The following is a 21,191-nucleotide window of genomic DNA, read 5'->3' as shown; positions in this document are numbered from 1 at the left end:
TGTAAAATGTGAGAAGTGGGGGGAAACATAGGCTACGTTCACACTGCAGGGCTTAATGCTCAATTCGGATTTTTTGAAAAAATCTGAATTGTTTGCTAGACCGTTCACATTTCCAAGTAAATCCGAACTTTTGTGATCTCCAGTGTGACCGTGACACGACCCAAACGAGACCCGCATGCGCAGAAGCCAGAAGAATACTCAACGGTGAACGACGTCACTCGTTGTTTGCGGAGCAAACGTTAACAATGGATGTCAACAACAGTGTTGTCTAAAGCGGAGCTCTTTTTGTAATATTAAATTTATTTTCACGAAGGAGCAGCACAATTACAATCTTCTCATTTTAAGAAGGCAATGGAATGGATCGTCTGTACCCACTGTAGTGGAAGAGGAATGTGTATGTGTTGGGCCTGCGCGCCCCGTGTGTGTGTGTGCAAGCGCGTGCCGCGATAGAGAATAGGGGGGGGGGCAGTGTGGGCGCGCATTCATGTTGTGTGTTACGGAGGAAGGAGGGCGGTAATAAAAGAAGGTTTCCCCCAGAATAAATGCTATGGACTCTTTATTAACCCATTCTGGAGAATCTAAGGATCAGAACAGGGAGGAGGGGGAGGATCGCCTCGGGTCCCCCGCGCTTGAGCACGGTCAAAGGGGAGAAAGGAAAAAAGTTATCGCGGGAAAGGTTCAACACCATGCTCTGCCATTTAGCTGGAATTTTTTTCAAAAACCGCCCAGTTGCGATTAGAGCCCTGGAGTTTGGCTTGAAAAGAGTGATCACCCCAAATATTAATCCAATCCGTGACCTCCCTTCCCTTCCACTGACTGATCTCAGCAGCATAGTCCACCATGGTTGATGTTTACGTTCTCGTTCCCGCCTACTTCAACGCAAAATGATGACGTTTGTTGCGTGTCGATGACGTACAGTTCGGAATCAAGTCGGCTGGCCGGTCAGACGGCGGTCGCAATTGAAAAGAACGGCTACAATTCGGAATCAGGACGGCAAACCCACGGGGCCTGGGTCGCAATTGAAAAGATCGGATCTGTGTCATTCAGACTGTCATGAAAAGATCGGAATTGGGCCACTTAGGGGCAAAAAATTCGGAATTGGGTCGTTTCAGCCTGCAGTGTGAACGTAGCCATAAAGTTGTCAGTATGAGTAAGGTAGGACTGGGAGGTCAGAGGTCGAGAGGAGTGATTTGGGGCATACCAGTGGAGATGTCCATTGCAGAACTCAAAGCTAACTTAGGAGGGGCAGAAATAAGAGAAGCAAGGAGATTAAGTGTTTTTTGTGATGGTGTGAGGAGGGACTCAGAGAGTATAATGCTGTGATTTATGGGAAGGCTGCCATACAGGGTATACCTGGGATGCCTGAACCCATTTGATGTATTCACTGCCAGAGGTTTGGACACATTGCCGCTGTTTGTGAAGGCAAGCAGAGGTGTCCCAGGTGTGGAGAGGATCACAGCTATGAATTCATTAATGATCTGAAAAACCTTAGTGTTGTAACTGTGTGTGTGTGTGTGGGGGGGGTCATAGTGCAGTGTATAGAGGCTATCAAGTTCTGAGAAGAGAAGTCCATATTCAAAAAACCAGAGTACGACATAGAATTGCAGATGCAGTCAAAATGGTTGGTAAAGATTCTGAGAGACAAACAGGGGTCACATGCGAGGTATCAAATTGTATAAAGGAAAGAGACGCTGAAGGGAGAGTTTAGTTAGAGCTGAAAAAATCTGATCACATTTGTTGCTGAAGTTATTAACGCGACTTTGGAAACCAAGTCGAAAATGGAAAGAATACAACTTATTGTGAAAGAGATGGCAAACCATCTTGACATTAATGAGTTGACTTGGGAGAAGGTCTGGAACAACCTCATGTGGGATGTGGGATGTGTGGGATAGTAAATGGTTCTTATATTACAAGGCAATGCAAGGAACTTATTGGCGAATGGACAGGAATTTAAAATGTGTACAGATGACTTGGAACAAAAACCAGATATTATATGTATTCAAGAGATGTGGTTGAGATAATTTAGATTATAAAATGTCTAAATACAAAGGAATCCGGATTGATAGCGCAGAGAGGGTGGGAGGTGGTTGTGCCACCTTCATTAATAGCCATTTAAATTATAGGATAAATAAAATAGGGGCACAAGAGGAATTTATTGGCATGGAAAGCTACTGTATATTGGTCTGGGGAGACTCTATTTTGTTGATTATTATAATTCATCCAAAAAGTTGGATCTTAATCTTCTTAAATCAATTACCCTTTGGACAAGGGGCATGACTTCTTACGTGGGGATTTTAAGCACGTTATGGGGAGGGAAGGCGACAGATGCTAATGGTGAGGTACTGGAGGACTTGATGGATGAATTACACTTGGTGCTTCTCAATAATGGGAAAGAAACAAGAATAGATGTCCGAACAGGGAAAATGTCAACACTAGATCTCACTTTTGTTTCAAAAGTCTTGGCAGGATGTTGTGAGTGGGATATACAAACAAATAGCACTCACATCACATGTCGGCAAAATTATAGAGAGAATTATTACTGAGAGACATAGGAAAGAATAGGAAAGTCTGTTTCTAATAGATACTTAGTGGATAATGGAACCCTGCAAGGAAGTGTGATTGGCCCTGTGCTGTTTTCAATTGTGATTAATGATGTCCATAATTCCATCGGAAATGAATTTGGAAAGGCATTATTTGCAGATGATGAAGCCTTGTGGAAGACGGGACCGTATATTCGTTATGTGGAGAGAAAGGTGCAACACGCAATTTCGGAGGTGGAAAACTGGTCCTATGATAGAGGCTTCACATTTTCAGTGGCTCAAACAAGATGCATGGTTTTTACTGGTAAAAGGAAAACTGTTGTACACTTAAATTATAGGGAGAAGCATTGGATCAAGCGCGTAGCTTTAGGTATCTTGGAGTTATATTTAATAAGAAATTGAAATGGAGAGAATATCGATAGTATAACAGGGAGATGTAAGAAAGTCATAAATATAATGAGATGCTTAAAAGGCACTGGATGGAGAGCTAGTGTATGGTCTTTGAAACAAATATATATTACAATGATTAGGTAAGTTATTGATTATGGAATTTTTGTTTTGACTGGTTTAAACATGGCAGCCAGTCACATAAAAGACTCAGCCAGTGACTGGTCCACCTTTAAACAACTGAGAAAGTAATAAATCCATTTGGGTCAACCCTTATTTATATGTCTATGGTGAGACCAAGCTTGACCAGAAATGTTTTTGGTCGGTTTCGGTTCTAGTGAACATCAATAGAAAGTAATGAAACCTATGATCAGTTTCTCTTTCCCCCTTTCGGCACATTTCCTCTACAGGAAGTGGGGAAGTTCAGGTAAAATGCTCTAGCATGATGGTGGATACAGAAACGAATGTCTTAAAAAAAAAAAACAACTCAATTCCTGAGAAATGAAACCTAAGAGCGTGAAAGTGGAGCCCCCCCCCCCCCCCCCCCCCCCAATCCCATCACTGCCTCTGCAGCTCACAGTCCGCACAGTGGATTCTCTCAGACGGCAGCACTGAAGTTTACAGACAAAAAAAGCGACCATGAACTCTCTGAACCAGCAATACGAGGAGAAGGTTCGTCCCTGCATCGACCTGATCGACTCTCTCCGCTCTCTGGGTGTGGAGAAGGACCTGGCGCTGCCGGCCATCGCCGTGATTGGGGACCAGAGCTCGGGGAAGAGCTCGGTGCTGGAGGCGCTGTCAGGGGTGGCGCTGCCCAGAGGGAGCGGTGAGAACAGAAATGATAAATGACAATGCCACTAATTATAATACTGTTTGAAACAAAACGCTGTATATCAATGTCATTTTTATGCACGTGCAGCTGTTTTGAAAAGAATAATGTCCATAAGGAAATAATAATAATAATAACGATACATTTTATTTAAGGCGCTTCTCTGGGCACTCAAGGTCGCCGAAGTTGTGATCAGTCATAAGAGGGATATTTTTACTGCGGTGAAGTTAGTTTTAATACCAAAGTCTCAGACATATTTGAACTTGTTAATAACACAGAGTTAATATTTATTGCATGACTTTATCAAGTAAAATGTAAAAATAAAAAAGAAAGGAGATCACCTGTTGTCAAAGACATCCATGAAGATATGCCTTTTAAGAGGAAAAGGAAACCACTCCCCATTGAGCCAATTCATAAAATTCTCTCTGGATCCCTTAATAAAGTCCCTTTCTCTTGTCTTGATTTCCATTCAGGCATTGTGACAAGATGTCCTCTGGAACTGAAGATGAAGAGAAAAAAAGAAGGGGAGGAATGGTATGGAAAGATAAGCTACCAGGACCGTGAGGAAGAAATAGATGACCCCACAACTGTGGAGAAAAAAATTCGAGAAGGTAAATGCTTTTTTTTTTTTAAGTTACGTGGTCCATGTGCTCTGATACTGCATGTTTTGGTTCTATGCAGCTCAGGATGACATGGCTGGAGTTGGATTGGGGATCAGTGATGAGCTCATCAGTCTGGAAATTGCTTCCCCTGACGTTCCTGACCTGACACTCATCGACCTGCCTGGCATTGCCAGGGTGGCTGTGAAGGGCCAGCCAGAGAACATCGGAGATCAGGTTGGCTGGATCACTTTTTTTTGTTAGATTCAGCTGTACAGAAAAGTGTGAGGTGTTGGAATATTTCACATAAACAGCAATTATCGCATTGTTTTCAAGCCCCTTCAACCAAAAAAATATAAACATAGTGGAAAACTACAAGCAACTTTTAGACACAGATATGTAACTCGTGCATATTCACCATGACAAAGATTTAACGAGTTGCACAATTGGTATTTCTCCAGATAGTTCTTCATTAAAGCTGTAGCAGTAGAGACATTCAGCATTGACCCCCCAAAAATTAATTTAAATGCTAAAAATAAATTACAAACAAGTTTAAACCATTTTGTATTTTCCATAGCAGCCAGCAGCTTGTTGGCTTTGTTTTTTTTTCAGTATAGCTGACAAATGTTTGATTGTCTTTTCACCTACTAAAAATGGATTTCTGGTCCTTGGCAACCACAAAGGAACCAGAGTTATGGTGTTTTTTTTTTGTTGTTACCCGAAACTTCACCAGACATCCTAAGATCAAGGTCAAGAGCACATTAACTTCTAAAACGTGAAATGATGGGCTAAAAAATGACTCAAACTTGTTACTAATCAACATTTAATTAAGGATGTAACAGGGAAAATCCTAATCTATCAACTAGCTCAAACACTGAAACTAGATTTGGTGATTATACAGAAATAGTCATAGGTTTTCTTCCCAATAGAGAATTTATAAAGATCAAGAAGCAGAAAAAAACAGAGTGAACCAATTAGTTGCAAACAATCGGAAAATTTTTCAGAGAGATCACAGTTTTGTCTCTCTGACTGCAGCTGAACCTTCATGACACAAAAACTGGAAGTGCCATCAAGTTGGCTCAATCCATAAGAAGTGGAAGTGGAGTATGATGGTTCAAGCTTCATTAACATAGACTGGTATCTCAATTTCAGATAAAGAGACTTATCCAAAAGTTCATTACAAAACAAGAAACAATCAGTTTGGTGGTGGTTCCAAGCAACGTGGACATAGCAACCACTGAGGCTTTGAAGATGGCTCAGCAGGTGGATCCGGAGGGAGAGAGGACACTGGGTAAATATTTAAGCACCTGCCTTCCTCACAGGTGACTCCTCTCTAAGGGGAATCCATTGTCTCCCTTTCAGGCATTTTAACCAAACCTGACCTGGTGGACAAAGGCACAGAAGAAACGGTGGTGGAAATAGTCCACAATGAGATCATCCAGCTAAAGAAGGGCTACATGATCGTCAAGTGCAGGGGTCAGAAGGAGATTACAGAGAAGGTGTCCCTAACTGAAGCTATAGAGCGAGAGAAGGCCTTCTTCCAAGATCACGCATATTTCCAGTAAGATAACTCTTCTCTTGGAACCTGTGCAAAACAATGTATGGACATGATTTAGAGATTTTTCCGTTCCACTGCAGTACCCTCTACAATGATGGCCATGCGACTGTTCCAAAGCTGGCTGAAAAGCTCACTCTTGAACTGGTGCATCACATTGAGGTGAATCATGACTCAGCTGAACATTTAAAAAAGGAAAAAGTCAGATTTGTGACTCCTGCTTTGCCATCTGCAGAAATCTTTGCCTCGACTGGAAGAACAGATAGAGGAAAAGCTAAAACAGACTCAGATGGAGCTGGATCGATATGGAAGTGGGCCTCCGACTGATCCAGTGGAGAGACAGGTTTTCCTTATCGACGTGAGCTCAATCTCTTTCTACAACCTCTATATGTGCAGTGTTATATGATTTACATGGATATAAAAATTCTCCTTCATCTGTGTTCTACAGAAAGTGACAGAGTTCTGTCAGGATGTTGTCAGTTTGACCAAAGGAGAGGAACTCAAGTGTGGAGAGAGGCTCAACGTCTTCTCTGCGTTGAGGAAAGATTTTGGAAAATGGAAAGCTCTCCTGGAAAACTCAGGAGAAAACTGTGAGCAGTGTGTTTTTGACCCTCATGCATAGCTTTTCTTTGTTTTTTTTATACACAAATTCTTTGGAATCCAGTTAACAGGAAAGTTGAAAGAGAGGTGGGCGACTATGAGGACAGGTACCGGGGGAGGGAACTGCCAGGCTTTATCAACTACAAGACCTTTGAGGTGATGGTCAAGGAGCAGATCAGGCAGCTGGAAGATCCAGCTATCATGAAACTGAAGGACATTGGAGGTAATTCTGACTGGAAATAAGTTACCAGAACTTATTTTTAAATGCATTTAAACCCTAAAAGATTGTCCATGAAAACTAAGCCTAAATATGTCTAATTTTAGAAAACAAGTTGTTCTTTCATTACATGGAGGTTTTCAGGTCATGTCATTACTTGCATGACCTGAGTGAAACTCAGTAATTCATTGAAAGTAAATCAAAATGTCATAAGGGGATGTAAATACAAGGAATGTGTTCCTACTGTTATACTACAAAAACAAAGTAATAAAGTTACTATTACCTTTATTTCTGTGTCCTTTAGATGCTGTGAAAAAGGTGTTTATACTACTGGCCCAAGCAAGCTTTGCTGGATTTCCTAATCTATTGAAAACAACTAAGGTAGAGTGATTTTTTTTCCGCTTTTCAGTTCTCCCTATCTCAGGGTTTTATAAGTAAAAAAAAAGATTTCCTTGTATCCTTGAGTCAGATGTCAAGACACTGTTCAATGGTCCAGTTCTTTGAACACAAAGGGGTTAATTTTACCATCTCAAAACTTTCTTGCAGAGTTTTGTTTCCAATACTGTCACAGGCACGATGTTGGATTTACAAAATAGGAAAAGACGTCCAAAGAAAGAAAAGTTCACATTTTTAAGGGGGTTTCAAAACTGGGTGTTGTTGAAGGTCCATGTGTCTGTTATGCTAGTAACTGTCGTATTGATCGGATCTCGTTTGTCCCCATGTTATGCCTCTGAAGTGATTCTGAAGTTTCTGAAGGGACTTTGACCAGAACTTTCTGTTCTGAGCTGGGCTGCATGCCAACTATATCAGCAGCTATCTCAAACGATTTATCTTATGACCTATTGTTTTTTCCAATAATCGCATTGTGCATTTTCTGGAAATGTTATGATATCTAAAAGTAAACTGAAATAATTTTGTGCTGATGATGTTAAAATATTGAACAAAAGGCTCATATCCATTTTTTCCTCCTGCTGTTTAAAAATGTCGTCTGGCTTGTTATACAGCGTCCTTTCCTTCATTGGTCGTCGTCAGCTTAACATTTCTCATTCTGTTGGTTGTACAAAGAGCACAATTGTATTTAATTTTGTTCATCGTTAATTTGGAAGACATAATAGAAATTCCATCCATCCATTTTCTTAACCCGCTATATCCCTGTCAGGGTCATAGAGCTCCTGGGGATCCAGTCTGTCGCAGGGCACACAATTACTCATACATGCACATCTAGGGACACTTTAGACTAACCAACTAAAAAAACTAGCATGTTTTGGACGGTTGGAGGAAGCCAAAGTGCCTGGAGAAAAAACCCCACACACGCACGATATGTTTATGTTAAGTTTATATTGAGTTCATTTGAAATGAAATGGTTTTTTTTTGTTTTTACAACAGGCAAAAATTGAAGCCATAAAGCAAGAAAGAGAGTCCTCTGCTGAAACCATGCTGAGAACTCAGTTTAAGATGGAGCTGCTAGTTTACTCCCAAGACAAGACCTACAGCAATAGTCTAAGTGAGAGCAAAAAAGAAGACCAGGACTCAGAGAACGTACCGCTAGCTCCTTACTCAGAAAGAAGCATCGTCTTCAGCCTCGACAACTACGCTACTCTTCAGGAGCTGATGGTGCATCTAAAATCTTATTACAAGGTACTTTTTTTTGAAGAAGTTTAATCTGAATTTTCGTTGATTTTAGCTAAATGTATGCATAGCTGCTATGGCTTCTATCTTTTATTCCACATTATCCTGCAGATTGCTGGCATGCGTCTAGCTGATCAAATCCCCCTGGTGATCCGTTATGAAATGCTGCAACAATCAGCCAGCCAGCTCCAGAGAGAGATGCTGCAGATGATTCAGGACAAGGAGAACTTGGATTTCCTGCTGAAGGAGGACTTTGACATCGGCAGTAAGAGGGCTACTTTGCAGAATCGCCTTAAGCGCCTTTTGCAGGCCCGTGCATACCTAGTAGAGTTCTAAAAACTTTGAAGGATCTGTTTTCTGCATCTCCAAATTACATGTTAGTGTAAATGTTCAGTTGTTGTGTTTGGGTAGTCCAGTAGAATCTGCTGTTTCTAACAGGAATGATTATCTTACAGCAGCAAAAGTCATTATATGGGCACACAGATGTTTTCCTTTTATATATTGTTATAATCACCTCGAGTGTGGAGCATGTTTTTATGTTCATTGTTTTATTTGGGCATATATATAGAGGGAAATTATTATCAGTCTGTGAACTTTGATTTTTTTATTTTTATTTGAAACAATAAAAGGGAAAACCAGACAGAGCGACAGAATCAAGAGAATTTTATTCAAAAATACATACGAAAAGCATTCTGTCTCACAAACCCAAACTCATTTAAGAACATTTCATTCTGTTCCACTGTTATTCACTGTTCCCTGCAGGGCTCTCTTGACTGGCATCTTCAATATCTGACTTCTCATCATCTAAAAGAAGACAAATTTTGAGTTTAACTTTTTGAAACAATTTTAAAATCAGTTGGCATTAAGAATAAAGTGCTCACTCTCAAGTGTCTGTTGTAGCTCCTGAATGGTGGTAAGAAGAACGTGGAACTGCTTCTTCCTCAACTCCAACTATGGTGGAACAGTAAATTTGATAGAAAAAAACAACAACTTTAAAATAAATCAAATCATCAGCGAAATACACAGAAGCTGCATAAATTCTGTTTGGATATACCTTTGCATCCACATTCTCTTTGATGTGGGACAGTTGTTGGAGCTCTTTGTCAAGCGCCTCTAGCTGCCTGAAAGAAAATAAATAAATAAAAATGAAGCAAAACTGTTGTACGCTGTTTACAAGCAATCGAAAATCTGAATTAACGGAGCCACTTACTTGAGTGTTTCATGCCTATCTGGATGCTGCTGGATTACCTTGGCTAATGCATCATATTCTGGAAAAAATACAAACATATTTATAATACTCCAAGGATGTTATTGAAAAAGGACAATAAATAAAATATGCAATCCATATCAAAATATCCTTGCCTTGGCGATTTTTTCGTATCCTCTTTGCCCTCTGAATATCTTTTTTGCATTCTGCAATCTTCTCATGTGCAGATGTGATGTTTTGTTCTGCAATGGGGGGAGGGTGGGGGGGGGGGTATATAGATGAAATCTAATATTGTAAACAGAAATGCTTCCAGACGAGAGCAATAAAACCTCACCTATATTTGAATAGATCTTCTCATAGTTTTCCATTTCTCTAAGATTCATGTCATAAACCATCAACGTCTTTCCCATGGAAAACTCACACTGAGCCAGAGTGCCCAACATCCGCTGGTACTGTGTGAATCTACACGCAAACACAAGACCACAAGGAATTAAAGTGAGATTTTTTGTTGCATATTTAACAAGGAAGACACCATTCTACTCTTCGGGTATATAAAAACACATCATGGAAATGTATAGAAACAGCCTTTTGAAATGCATGGTCAGAGTTGAAACATTGTGCTGTGTGTCACACTCTGCTTGCCATAGATTGTAGAGAAGACAGTTACTCTTCTCCTTGGGTAAGTATAACTGCATGCAACTGAGACCCGTTAACCTTCTATGGAGTTTGATAAACTAGCTTGGAATTGCCTGTACACACAACGTAAGAACTAACTAATGTGACTTTTCTTTCGCAAGAAGAGTTGTTCGTAAATGCTAAATCACATTAAAATCTGGAAAGTAAATCTTCTGATGCGTCAGCTCAGACTCAGATTCATTCAGCACTGACCCTTCCTCCGGAGTCCCGGGCGAGTTGCACCATTTAGTGAAGCTTTTAAGCAGCAGGTTGATCCGGCGGTCATCTCCGGCTCCGTCGCCATCAATAAGAAGACGTTTCCGAATGACTTCATCTTTAACAGAAACGAAAGAGACAAGATAAACTATAGGCTAGATTGCAACCTGCTAATCTGAGCTAGCACTGCAGGGCAATAAATTAGCTGCACAGTTCTCCCAACTGATTGCGTAAACACTGCTACATTCTAGAAATAAGCTATTGTATACAATAACTTAACACATAAACACTTTATTTATTTTTAATAAAACTTTATATTAAACGAAGTAACCACCAAATTACCATCTGTTACGGCCCCCATGTTTGCAATGAGCAATACTATTTCCGGTAGAGCAAGATTCTTTTTCCAGGTTAAAATCAGCGGTTTCATTTTCTACTGCCCCCTATTGGTGGACATTCAATGTGGCAATTTTTTTCCCACATTTTTGTGCTTTTTAGACTCAACAGCAAAATTGAACTTTTATTATATTGCAGAATATTATTGGACTAAAAACCAATGACAGTTTAGAATACAATTGATTTTGTTTTATTTAACATTTTGCTTTTAAAAATGTCAGCTTACATTGTAGCATTACACATTGAATTTTAAATTCTAAAATGCATTTTTTAGATTGAATGCTTAAATTGCAAGCTGAATTATCAATCGAGAATGGCACATTACATATTTTGTTTTACCATTAAACCATTCATTTTTACCATGTAGCATTTAGATATTAAAATAATTGAATTATGAAAGTTTTATCATTTTCTTTCTATTAAAATATTAACTTCCTTTACTTTTGACAGCAGCATATATAGGTTCCTTTCAAACGAAATAAACCTCATGTCAAATTAAATCCTCCAACAGACTCACTTGAATAAAACATGTAAGAAAGTCAGGTCAAACATAGACTTTTCTATCAGTCAGACTTTGCTGCATATTCGTTCTTTTCTACTTTTATAGTCATATATTAACATGACAACATTGGAGCAGAATCCAAATAAAAGAAAGTTTAATAAATAAATTAAAAAAAAAAAAAAACAACCCCAAAACATTATTAGTAACTCAAATCGTTAGCGTTTTTTTTTCAAAACCAAAGAGCCACAATGGAATCATAAAGGAGCTGCATGTAACTCCGGAGCCTCAGGTTGCAGACCTCTGTTCTATAAGAACCTTTAGCTACTAAGTGGCTATTGAGGACAAAGATTTCTATCTAGCTTTAATTTCACCATTTATAATAATTCATAAATAGTAATGTTACTGGTACGGTTATAGGTACAATACCTGCTTCAACTATAGATTTAAACAGGTTTTCATTTGGCCAACATATTTTCTTGGTCACCACTTCCTCGTTTTTTTTCTGACAGATCAATTCAGGTCTGATTTCATGTTTGTTCCTACACCTTAGAAAATTACAATGAAACTTGTTTGAAACTTAATGTGCTCTATTTCTCACCAGAACACCAGCCGTGTGGGCAAATAGAGTTTTGTTATTTAACAAAGGTTCACGCGTATATTAGATTTACAGGAAAACAGTACAAACTTTCAGCAGTTTGCCAATTAGAAATCAGAGGTTAACATATTCATGCCTAGATTTAACCAAACATTTTAAGTGGGAGTGTGTTATGGTTTTGAAAATACAAGCAAAGCACCTTTTTTAACAATCTCAAAAAGGATTTGGATACAGTCATTATGTGCAGATTCAGCACTTAGAACACCCTCATGGCTAGTGTCCACAGTTTAAAATAATTAAAATTTTGATTGCTTCAACCTCTTTTAAAATCTCACCAGAAATCTTCTAAAAAGCTTACATCAAATGATTGTGAAAGTCACTTTATAACTTTTCAGTTTTATCTGAAGGCAATCCTTTGCAGATGTTGAGCTTTGCCAAGAACTTCAAAGTTGACCCACTGATGCCACCCAATCCCGAGTGTTCTCACAGAAGATAAGATGTTCTCGCCTAGAATTTCTAGATAAACCTGGAATAAATCTGTTTTTCTTGCATCTGTTGTTGGTTCAAAAGAGAAAACAAAAAGCAACCTCAAAAATATTTATAAGGTTCTAAATTAATTAATTTAGACAAATCTCTTCACAAAATTAAAATGTGTTTTTGAAGTCCACAGTAAAAATATAAAATGATAGTAGACTGTAGGAATAAAATACCTTTTGATACCAGTCGACAGAACTAACCTGATTCTGTTAATCTTCAATTCAAAAGCAATGTCTTGTTTTCATTAGTTAATGTTTAGTCATTTTTGTAATTGCTTGTGTTGGGTAAAATTATTTAGTGGCCTTTGAGTTTTCTTTCGAGTTAACTTTTTTTCCTGTGCAACATCACTGAATCAGCTGGTTGCTTCAATGTTTCTGCTTGCTTCATTCTAACGCTGCCGCTTGTTAAATGAAATAGCACTCCCCACCAGAAACCTGCAACATTTTTAATGTAAACACTGAAAGATGCAACATTTACTAAGGAGAACTGTCTCCATAGACCTTTTGGCATAAGGCCTAGCTGTTGTATCTTTTGTTCCTTGTTCCCAAGTACGCAAATATCTCTAAATCCCCACCTGGATGGAAACACATCTTTTTTCTCTCCAGTCACCTCAGAATGTAATCCAGTTTTACATCTTGTAAATAAGACAACATGATCATTCATACATCATAAAAAACATTTCATCCAATCCAGTTTAGTTGGTTTTGGCCACCTTTTAAGATCAGGTGAGAATCAATCAGATTGAGGACAGCCTTCACCAGATATCTGGATACTAACGTAGGGAGTGGCAGACAGGTACAAGCGAACAGGTAGGTGTAGTATTAATTTTTTATAAAAGTAATAGTGGAGGTTGAAGAACTGTCCCAAGCAAGCTTAGTCTACAGGGAGTTGATGCATGTTTGTCCTTCCTCCTCCTCCTCAAGCCGTAAACTCAGAGTTCATTTGGTTTCGCCAAAATATTCATGTTTATTTTATAAACAATTGGTGCTCAGAGCTGTTGTAAAACTGTTTAGTTCCCTCACCATTACCCTTTAAAATAACTTATGAACCGTAAATAACAACATGAACTCATTCAAATTAAGCTATTATATCAGCAGTCTTGTATTATTACAATGCTTATTTCTAAAGTAATAAAAAAATGTTTCTTTCAGTCTTCTTTAAGCTTTTTCTATTCATTTCTCTTTTATTTTTGTTTGTTTTTGTGTATGTAATTAGGTGCTATAGATATAAAATTAATTTTAATTTAAGATTAAATTAATGCAAAAACACAGAGACATATTACACCCCCTTACATTTCACTCCAAAAAACTTGATCCTGTAGCCCAAGCTACCATGTGTACAAGCAGTTTGTGCTGCATCGATGGCCGTTACCTCCTCACCGGATGTAATATTATTTAATTCTTTAAAACTTAAATCCCTCATGCAGTTGACGGTTCACTCCTACAAAGCAAAATAAACTTGCTTTCACCCATTAGCAGACTTTATCATAAGAATGCTAAAGCAGAAGAAGGTTTCCAGTGCAAATTTACTGCCATCTGACTCTTTATCTCCACAGGAAAGCTCACCAGTGAAACCAGGCGACTGGGTGTTCATCAAGGTCCTAAAGAGGAAGAACTGGACCAGCCCACGATGGGAAGGACCAAACCAAGTCCTCCTAACAACACCCACGGCAATAACAATAGCTGAATGCCCCAGGTGGATACATCTCAGTCAATGTAAGTTGCAGAGTGCACCAGATGGCTAAAGAAGGCTGTTGTGGTGAAGTCTGACTACAAAGGGGTTCCGCCTTTTAGTGGCGGTTCGTCACAATCGTCAGCGAAGAAACCACCCGAATTTAACATCCATTAGAACCTGGATCCTTGAAGTGACTCTGCAACCTAGCAGCATGGAAGGCCCACTGCTGGGAGACGGCAGTAGGTGGGTGCGGAGCTGCGCTGTGACTGTAGCATGTCTTCCTGTTGCCCTGACTTTCCTAGCGATAGAGAAACCAGGAGAAGGTGGTACCAACCTAGCCTGCAGATCATGAGATCTGTATGAAAAGACAACACACCTCAATGTTGCCACACACAATTATTCCTACAGTACCAATCTCTGGTGGCAACTAATGAACAGAACTGCACACGACAGCAACATCACCAGCTGTTATGTGTGTTTCATACCGTATGCTTCCCACAATACAGGCCTCCACCCAGGCAACATCACCAGGAGACAACAAGATTGCCTGTATGACCTCAGCACACATCCTGGCTACAACCGATCTAACGGAGACGCATCTTCATGAACATAACTGTCCCTAACCCTCACCCCGCACGACGGAAAAATTCTGCATCGGGGTTCCACATGAACGCCCTACAAATCACTACCAATACTGGAGTCCCATGGGAGTTCCGCATCTGGAGTGGAGGACCAAAATTCGGACAATCACTCTTTCCATGGATCGGAGTGGCAGAAGTAAGGGACCACATCGAGATCAACAGGTACGCATTGCTGAGACTCCTTAACACCACCTACAAGTTTTCCAATGCATCAGCAGCAGAGATGTCGGCCATAAGAACTATGGTTCTGCAAAACCAACTCGTGCTGGACCCCCTAACTGCATCATTGGGAGGCGTGTGCAAAATGGTTGGAGACACCTGCTGCACTTTCATCCCGGACGGAACCAGTGATGGACAGGACATTTCTACTGCACTGCACGACTTAAGGGAGCTGCAAGTTTATGTTAAGTCTGCGACTCCTGGTGCCAGTCCCACCTGTGACATCTGGTCCTGACTAAAACCAAGTCCATGGTGGCACCTCCTGCTGAAATTATTGACCCCTATGCTCATCGTTTTGTGCCTGTTTTTGTTTTTTTACAACATGTGCTCTGCCTTGTGTCTTGTCCATGATCACAAAGGCCACTACGCAGGCTTTCATCCGTTACAAGCTTGTCCAACAAGCTGAAGAGGACCCCTCCCCATGTGAATTCTCCTGCTTCAAAGGCATCGTTTGAATCTTTCACTGAAAATGTCACAAGCAGGTGGTGAAATTATGTTTTGATGCCCTGTTCTTATGATTCTATAACCATGTTTCACGTTTGTACCTTCCATTTATCTGTGTTTAATTATGACGTGTTTAAAATGATAAAAAGGGAGGGATGTTAGTTACGTAATTATCATTTGCTTACACGCTATTATCACCATGATATGTTCGTCTCAGTTCTATCTTTCAGTAAGAAAACAATGACCTGGAAAGTTCTGATTATACAAGAATATGATGTTCCTGTACTGCTTGATTGAATGACCCACTTTTATGTTATCAACCCCTGCCAGCAATAAAACCAGACTGGATACACTGGGAAGGCAGAACTCCTCTGTGACAGTTCGCGCTGTCACAGACCGATTCTCCTGCTGCAGAAGTCTAGCAAAAGTTCTCATCTCCTGTGTGGTTCTTCTCTTTATTAAGGAAAAAGTCAGAACCCTGACAGGTACAGATGCTATGACTGGTGCAAAACCTATTAAGCTTCTGTCACTTTTACAATGATTTTAAAAGTGTGATGACATGTTACATGGTGCAATCTTTTTTACCACCATTCTCCACTGAAAACGTCCCTGTATTTAAGAAGTTATATATTTTAGGTACAATTGATTGCAGTTGCATGTATACTGGAAAACATGGAGTAGTGTACAGGGTCTGAACTATGATGTGTACAGAATATTTCAGTTTTTTCTTTTTTTTAAATTGGGAAATGCTTTAAAAATGGCATTTGATGTTGGAGTGAGGTGAAGTGTGAGTGTGAAGTTATAGGCTGTAACATCAATGCAATGAGAAGTATGTATAAAAAAGGCATGAATAAAAAATACAAAACAACTAAAAAAAATGTCTCCTACATGATTGGTAAAAAAAACCATAAAACTCTTCTATGATTTTTAGAAATCCTCTTAGTGAATCTTTAACTGGATAAATTTGATGTAAATGTTTAAATGTAACTTATTAAACAATGCCTATGTATGTTTTTTTCCCCTATTGAATAACTGAAGGAACTGACAGGAAATGGCTTAACATGCGGTAAATAAACAAAGAAAATAAATAAAAAACAACCATTAGTGATTGCAGGCAGAAGGAACAAATATAGAACAACTAAACAACATGAACACAACTTTAATAATCCAAGGCTTTTTTTAGGTTTATTGTTTGTAGGATCCCCAGTAGCTGTGCTTAGCGGTCCTTCATAAGAAATTAATTTAAAAACATCAATGTCATTTTATGGTTATCCCGAATATAAATAATGTAAACATAGAAAGTCACATTTTAAATATCATAAAAATGAGTTCCTGCTTTAAATCAGTGACACAATTAAATGTGAATCTCATTGAACATTTACTCAGACAAACACCTCATTTAAAATGTGCTCCAAAATGTGGCCTCAGTTGCTTTGTAAAAACACATTTTGAATGTTTTTCCATTCAAATGAGTGTTAAAGAGTTCCAAGCTGTTATCGCTCTAAAAATGTCTTTTTTTAAAAGACTTTTCCTTTAGCTCTTGGAATCTGAAAACATCTGTTAGTTGCATTTCTGGTGGCATAACTAGATTCTGCAATTTTAATGCTTTCCAAGTGGAATTGACTAATGTTAATGATGCTCTGTCCTGAACTTTAAACCATCTGAGATCAGCATGCATCTCGTTTATGCTGGTGTCGTATGTACATCTGGGTGACAGACGGGCTGCTTTACAGTATTTTGCTTTAACTGGACTTTATCTACATCTGTTTTTCTGAATGAAAAAAACATTCAAGAAAAACAAAACAAAACAAATGTCTTTATGATATGCCTAAAAGTCTATCTACAATATGTGAATATACATTCCCCATATATTTTAATTCATATGAATTGGAATTTCTGGTAACAAATTGTGTATTTTTCTCACACACATGCACACACACGCACACACACACGCGCGCGCGCACACACACACACACACACCCCCACACCCACACACACACAAGATTTTAAGTTCTTCAATGTTGTTTGTTAGAAGAATTCCAAATCTCTCCAGATTAAGCTTGGGAGCATATTTGGGGGTTTTATGCCCGTGTGTGGTTGATAGAATGAAAAACTATTTTGAGATTTTTTTTTTTTTACTTTACTGAACAAATACAAGTATACAACAAGAGAATCAACGTAGATGTAAAATAAAAGAATAATGACAAGCAGCCAGGAAGGTTGATTATAAAAATACATGTAAAGAGTTACAGATATCAAACGTTTCGGGAAGTTTTTTGTTGGTGGAACATGATACTGACTTATGTCAAAAAATTGCATCATTAAAATATAGTGTTTTATCTTTTACATTATACTATAAAGAATTTCGCCAGAAAATGTTACAAATTATTTAAAAAAATCTTGCTCTTTTTTGAGGTTCTGAAAAAAACAATAACACATAAAAATAACAAACAAATGTACTTTTTTTTTGTTGTTAATCTTGAGATGGCGTGCGTGTGTTCCGTACGTCCTCGTGCGATGACGTCTGTGTCCCAGAATGCAGTCTGGTAAACAGTCATGGAAGCACCAGGTGAAAACCTCCTCAGAGGCTGAAGACTGAACTTAAATCTTTCCTACCGCCTTCCGTCTCTTTCATTCAGCGCCTCCGTTTGTTATACAAGACAGTGGTGTCTCGTGTCGGTTTCCACCACCCACGCTGAGAGACTCGCAGTTGTCAGTCCGTGACAGCAGTTGGTGAGTTGTGTTGGGCTGTCAGGCTTACTCGCTAACGCTAATTATGGCTGGCTTTAGCTAGCAGGCTAAAACTAACAGTTAGCCAGCAGTGCTGTGCTTTCAGTTCTGTTTCAACTAAAAACATGCTCTGAACAGGACCAGTTCTGTGACACTAGTCCTCGTATATTTTTCATCAACCGAAGTGTTGATATATTATGTGTGTAGTTTACCTGGTAAAATTAGTTAGATACCGATGGTGGTGTTGTGGGGACTGAAGGTTTCACAGTCAGAAGTGAAGCAGTTGGAGATCTAACAGCGAATTTTCATTGGCTGACATGGAGTAAGTATTGCTCTTGACAGATTCTCGTATTTTTAAACATATTACTGTTTTAGGTCACATTTTCCCATCTGATATGACTACTAGTTTTGGAAAGTCCCAATCACTTTTCATATACATATTTCAAGTTATCTTACATTTTAACAACAGGAGTTCTAATTAGCTAATAATGTTAATTATTTCTCTTTTTCTTCTTCTAGCGTTAATCCCATTTTCTGAGAATCAAAATAGTCTGTTAGTTTGATCTCTCACATACAAAGAAATACTGAAATATTGTCTATTCTTTCCCAACGCAGGGAAATGTTATGAGGTTATGCCAAAAACTGTGTTGTTGTTACTCCAGTCATCTATTCTAAAAGCCATCCTAGATATCTTTCAATTATGATTTTGCTATTTTTATCCCAAATCAAAAACCTTTTCTAGGAAATATTTTCTGCAGAGCACCAGGAGTTCATTATTGGACACATACAAATACTCTATTTTTTAAAGTCGGGTTTATTGAAACTATGGGATCTAGTGAAACTGAAGACGGCTCTTAGCATGTATAAAGCCAGATACGACTTACTTCCAATAAACTTACAGCAAATGTTCAAAGAAAGAGACGGGAGTTACAATCCAAGAAAACAGCTGAATTTCAAAAAGAAGTGCATTCAAACAACAAAAAAGAAAATGTGTTTATCAAATTGTGGTGTGGATTTATGGAATGGATTGGATGAAGGTTTAAAACAAACCAAAAGTTTACATGTATTCAAAAAACCTACAAGAAGTCACTAATAGTACTGTATAAGGCCAGAAACGATTAATTAAACAAAAAATGTAACTTTTGCAGAGTTGCCTTGCAGAATTGTACCGTGAATGTTTTGTACTTATCTGTAAATAGCAATACGCGTATTGAATACGCACATCATCATGTTTTGTAAAAAGGGGTGTGAGCAGACAAGATTTCTCTTCAACCCACTCCTTTTTTTTAAGCACACTGTATTATTTTGTGTCTTTTTTAAACCACTGTGTTGATTTTTCATTTGTGTTTGAAATAAACTGAAACTCAACAGAAAAAAACAACCTGAAATTCACCTTCCTATCATCCCTGTATTTACTCTCTCTCCCACTAACTTATACCACCTCACAAGCCCAACCTAACATTACCGGTGCGACAAAAATAGTGGTCAATATTGGAGCCATCCGGTCGGACTGTTTGCAGCCAGATGCCAGCTCAGACCAGGAAAATGAAGACGTACATGGATCTATTTGTGGATTCATCAAAATGGTGCGGAGCAGGGCATTTCTGGCCTGCTGATTTTAGATTTTATGCAACAACTACAGTCTTTTTCCAACAGCATTTCTTTATCAGCTTCTCACAATGATTTGAATAAAGAAATACTCAGAAATACAGATCTAATGTTATTTCACTTTATAAAAGTCCTCCATCATGAGAACAAGGCTGCAAGAACTTGTTAAAAACATCAAAAACACAATTTTCTTTGGAGTGAGTCTTTAATGAGCATGTTTGTTAGCTTATTCAATCAATGTGTTCAAGGATGTAGTATTCAAAATGTTGTCATCTGTTAGAAATTCTGTGAAACATCATCAGAGTTTCGTATAAAATATCCACTCTAAATTTCTTTGACTGATGCTTCATCTTGTTAATTGTGTTGATTAGCATAAAAAAGTGCTACCCGGGATTCAATAATCGTGTTTGTGTGTGCTTTCTGTTTTTGTCTTCAGGCATTGTCTCCAGTGTTGGTGTGTGTGTGGAAATCATATTTAACTGATGAGGAGTGACTGATCCAGTTAAGAAAAAAACAAAACAATTTTGGTTTCCTACTTTACCAAGGTAAGATCTCACATCTGGTGCTTAAGATCACACTCAAACACACTTCTGGTTTACCATATAAAAGTTGCTGTAGAGTGCATGGCGATATTTATGACTCTGCTCTAATGGGATCTTAACATACTTTATCATTTCACAAATATACATCCATAGCTTTCTTTGTTTTTATTGTTCATCAAGCAAAAAGAAAGGGGCACATAATGAATATTTGTGACCATAAATCATATTACACATAAGTTTAACAGATGTATTCTTAGTTATTTGTTTTTAGTCTGTTAGAGCTTACAGACTGCATCTGCCTTGTCAAATGGTTTGTTTACATTTGCAACATGCGGCATAGCTGTTGTTACCAACATAAAGGTGCATAAAGAAACTAATGCTGAAGCTCAGCATTTAGATTCTGTGAATGTTATTGTGATGTTGCCTAGCTAAAAGTAGACAAGGTTGCGTTTTAAACAAAACTGAAGGTTACTCAAAATTGAAATATATTATTAGTGTTTGTAATTTAAAAGAAAAACAGTGAGTTACCTATTAGTGCCAAAGACATTAATAGACACCCGTGTTGATATACGATATTTATGAAAACATTTACTCAGATAATTATTTTGGAAAAAATGTTCCTCTCTGTGACAAGGCTTAGGTCTAACGTGTGACAAGGAAAAGTGAAAGAGTGGTTAAATATTATTTTGAGGAGTGTTTAGCCCTGCTTTCTTATTCTGAGTATTTCTAATTTTGAAAGTAACATTTATTACCATTTATATGGTCTAAAATGATCTAGCACATCTTACTTTGTTAAGCTAGACATTTAATTTTTTTTTAATATTTAAAATGTTATGCAACAAGAACTGA

The 21,191-nt window shown here is 38.4% G+C and overlaps 3 protein-coding genes across 3 annotated transcripts in view; 2 read left to right on the top strand and 1 right to left on the bottom strand.

The window, feature by feature from the left end:
- Window positions 1-3,480: 3,480 nt before the first annotated feature.
- On the top strand, window positions 3,481-9,244 carry LOC101164884 (interferon-induced GTP-binding protein Mx). Its single transcript, XM_004068857.3, has 12 exons — window positions 3,481-3,753; window positions 4,230-4,367; window positions 4,438-4,592; window positions 5,508-5,646; window positions 5,718-5,916; window positions 5,994-6,072; window positions 6,146-6,268; window positions 6,359-6,500; window positions 6,575-6,733; window positions 7,032-7,108; window positions 8,114-8,365; window positions 8,468-9,244. The coding sequence occupies exons 1-12, from the start codon at window positions 3,567-3,569 to the stop codon at window positions 8,690-8,692; spliced, it is 1,875 nt and encodes a 624-aa protein (XP_004068905.2). The 5' UTR covers window positions 3,481-3,566; the 3' UTR covers window positions 8,693-9,244.
- thoc7 (THO complex 7) lies at window positions 9,003-10,904 on the bottom strand. The gene is made up of 8 exons (XM_004068856.4): window positions 10,797-10,904; window positions 10,452-10,572; window positions 9,898-10,025; window positions 9,719-9,805; window positions 9,567-9,624; window positions 9,411-9,477; window positions 9,238-9,307; window positions 9,003-9,160 (listed from the first exon to the last, which is right to left on the bottom strand). Exons 1-8 carry the CDS (start codon window positions 10,882-10,884, stop codon window positions 9,099-9,101), a joined length of 681 nt encoding a protein of 226 aa, XP_004068904.2. The 5' UTR covers window positions 10,885-10,904; the 3' UTR covers window positions 9,003-9,098.
- A 7,036-nt stretch (window positions 10,905-17,940) lies between these two features.
- The window catches only part of atxn7 (ataxin 7), a 41,640-nt gene continuing 38,389 nt past the window's right edge, over window positions 17,941-21,191 (top strand). Inside the window, exons 1-2 of the mRNA XM_020703287.2 lie at window positions 17,941-18,195; window positions 20,237-20,345. The gene's annotated coding sequence lies outside the window, so the exon portion shown is untranslated. The remainder of the gene's footprint in view (window positions 18,196-20,236; window positions 20,346-21,191) is intronic.

This window comes from Oryzias latipes, chromosome 5 (assembly GCF_002234675.1).
Source record: "Oryzias latipes chromosome 5, ASM223467v1".
Classification (NCBI taxonomy): Eukaryota; Metazoa; Chordata; class Actinopteri; order Beloniformes; family Adrianichthyidae; genus Oryzias; species Oryzias latipes.
Note: the sequence above shows the minus strand (reverse complement) of the source record. Positions and strands in the feature narration are given on the sequence as shown.

Coding starts and splice junctions, on each gene's coding strand:
- LOC101164884 (XM_004068857.3), top strand. CDS start 3,567: ATGAACTCTCTGAACCAGCAATACGAGGAGAAGGTTCGTCCCTGCATC. Junction 3,754..4,229: donor GGCGCTGCCCAGAGGGAGCG/GTGAGAACAGAA, acceptor ATTTCCATTCAG/GCATTGTGACAAGATGTCCT. Junction 6,269..6,358: donor GACAGGTTTTCCTTATCGAC/GTGAGCTCAATC, acceptor TGTGTTCTACAG/AAAGTGACAGAGTTCTGTCA.
- thoc7 (XM_004068856.4), bottom strand. CDS start 10,884: ATGAAACCGCTGATTTTAACCTGGAAAAAGAATCTTGCTCTACCGGAA. Junction 10,573..10,796: donor CATGGGGGCCGTAACAGATG/GTAATTTGGTGG, acceptor TTTCTGTTAAAG/ATGAAGTCATTCGGAAACGT. Junction 9,308..9,410: donor AAGAGAATGTGGATGCAAAG/GTATATCCAAAC, acceptor GTTCCACCATAG/TTGGAGTTGAGGAAGAAGCA.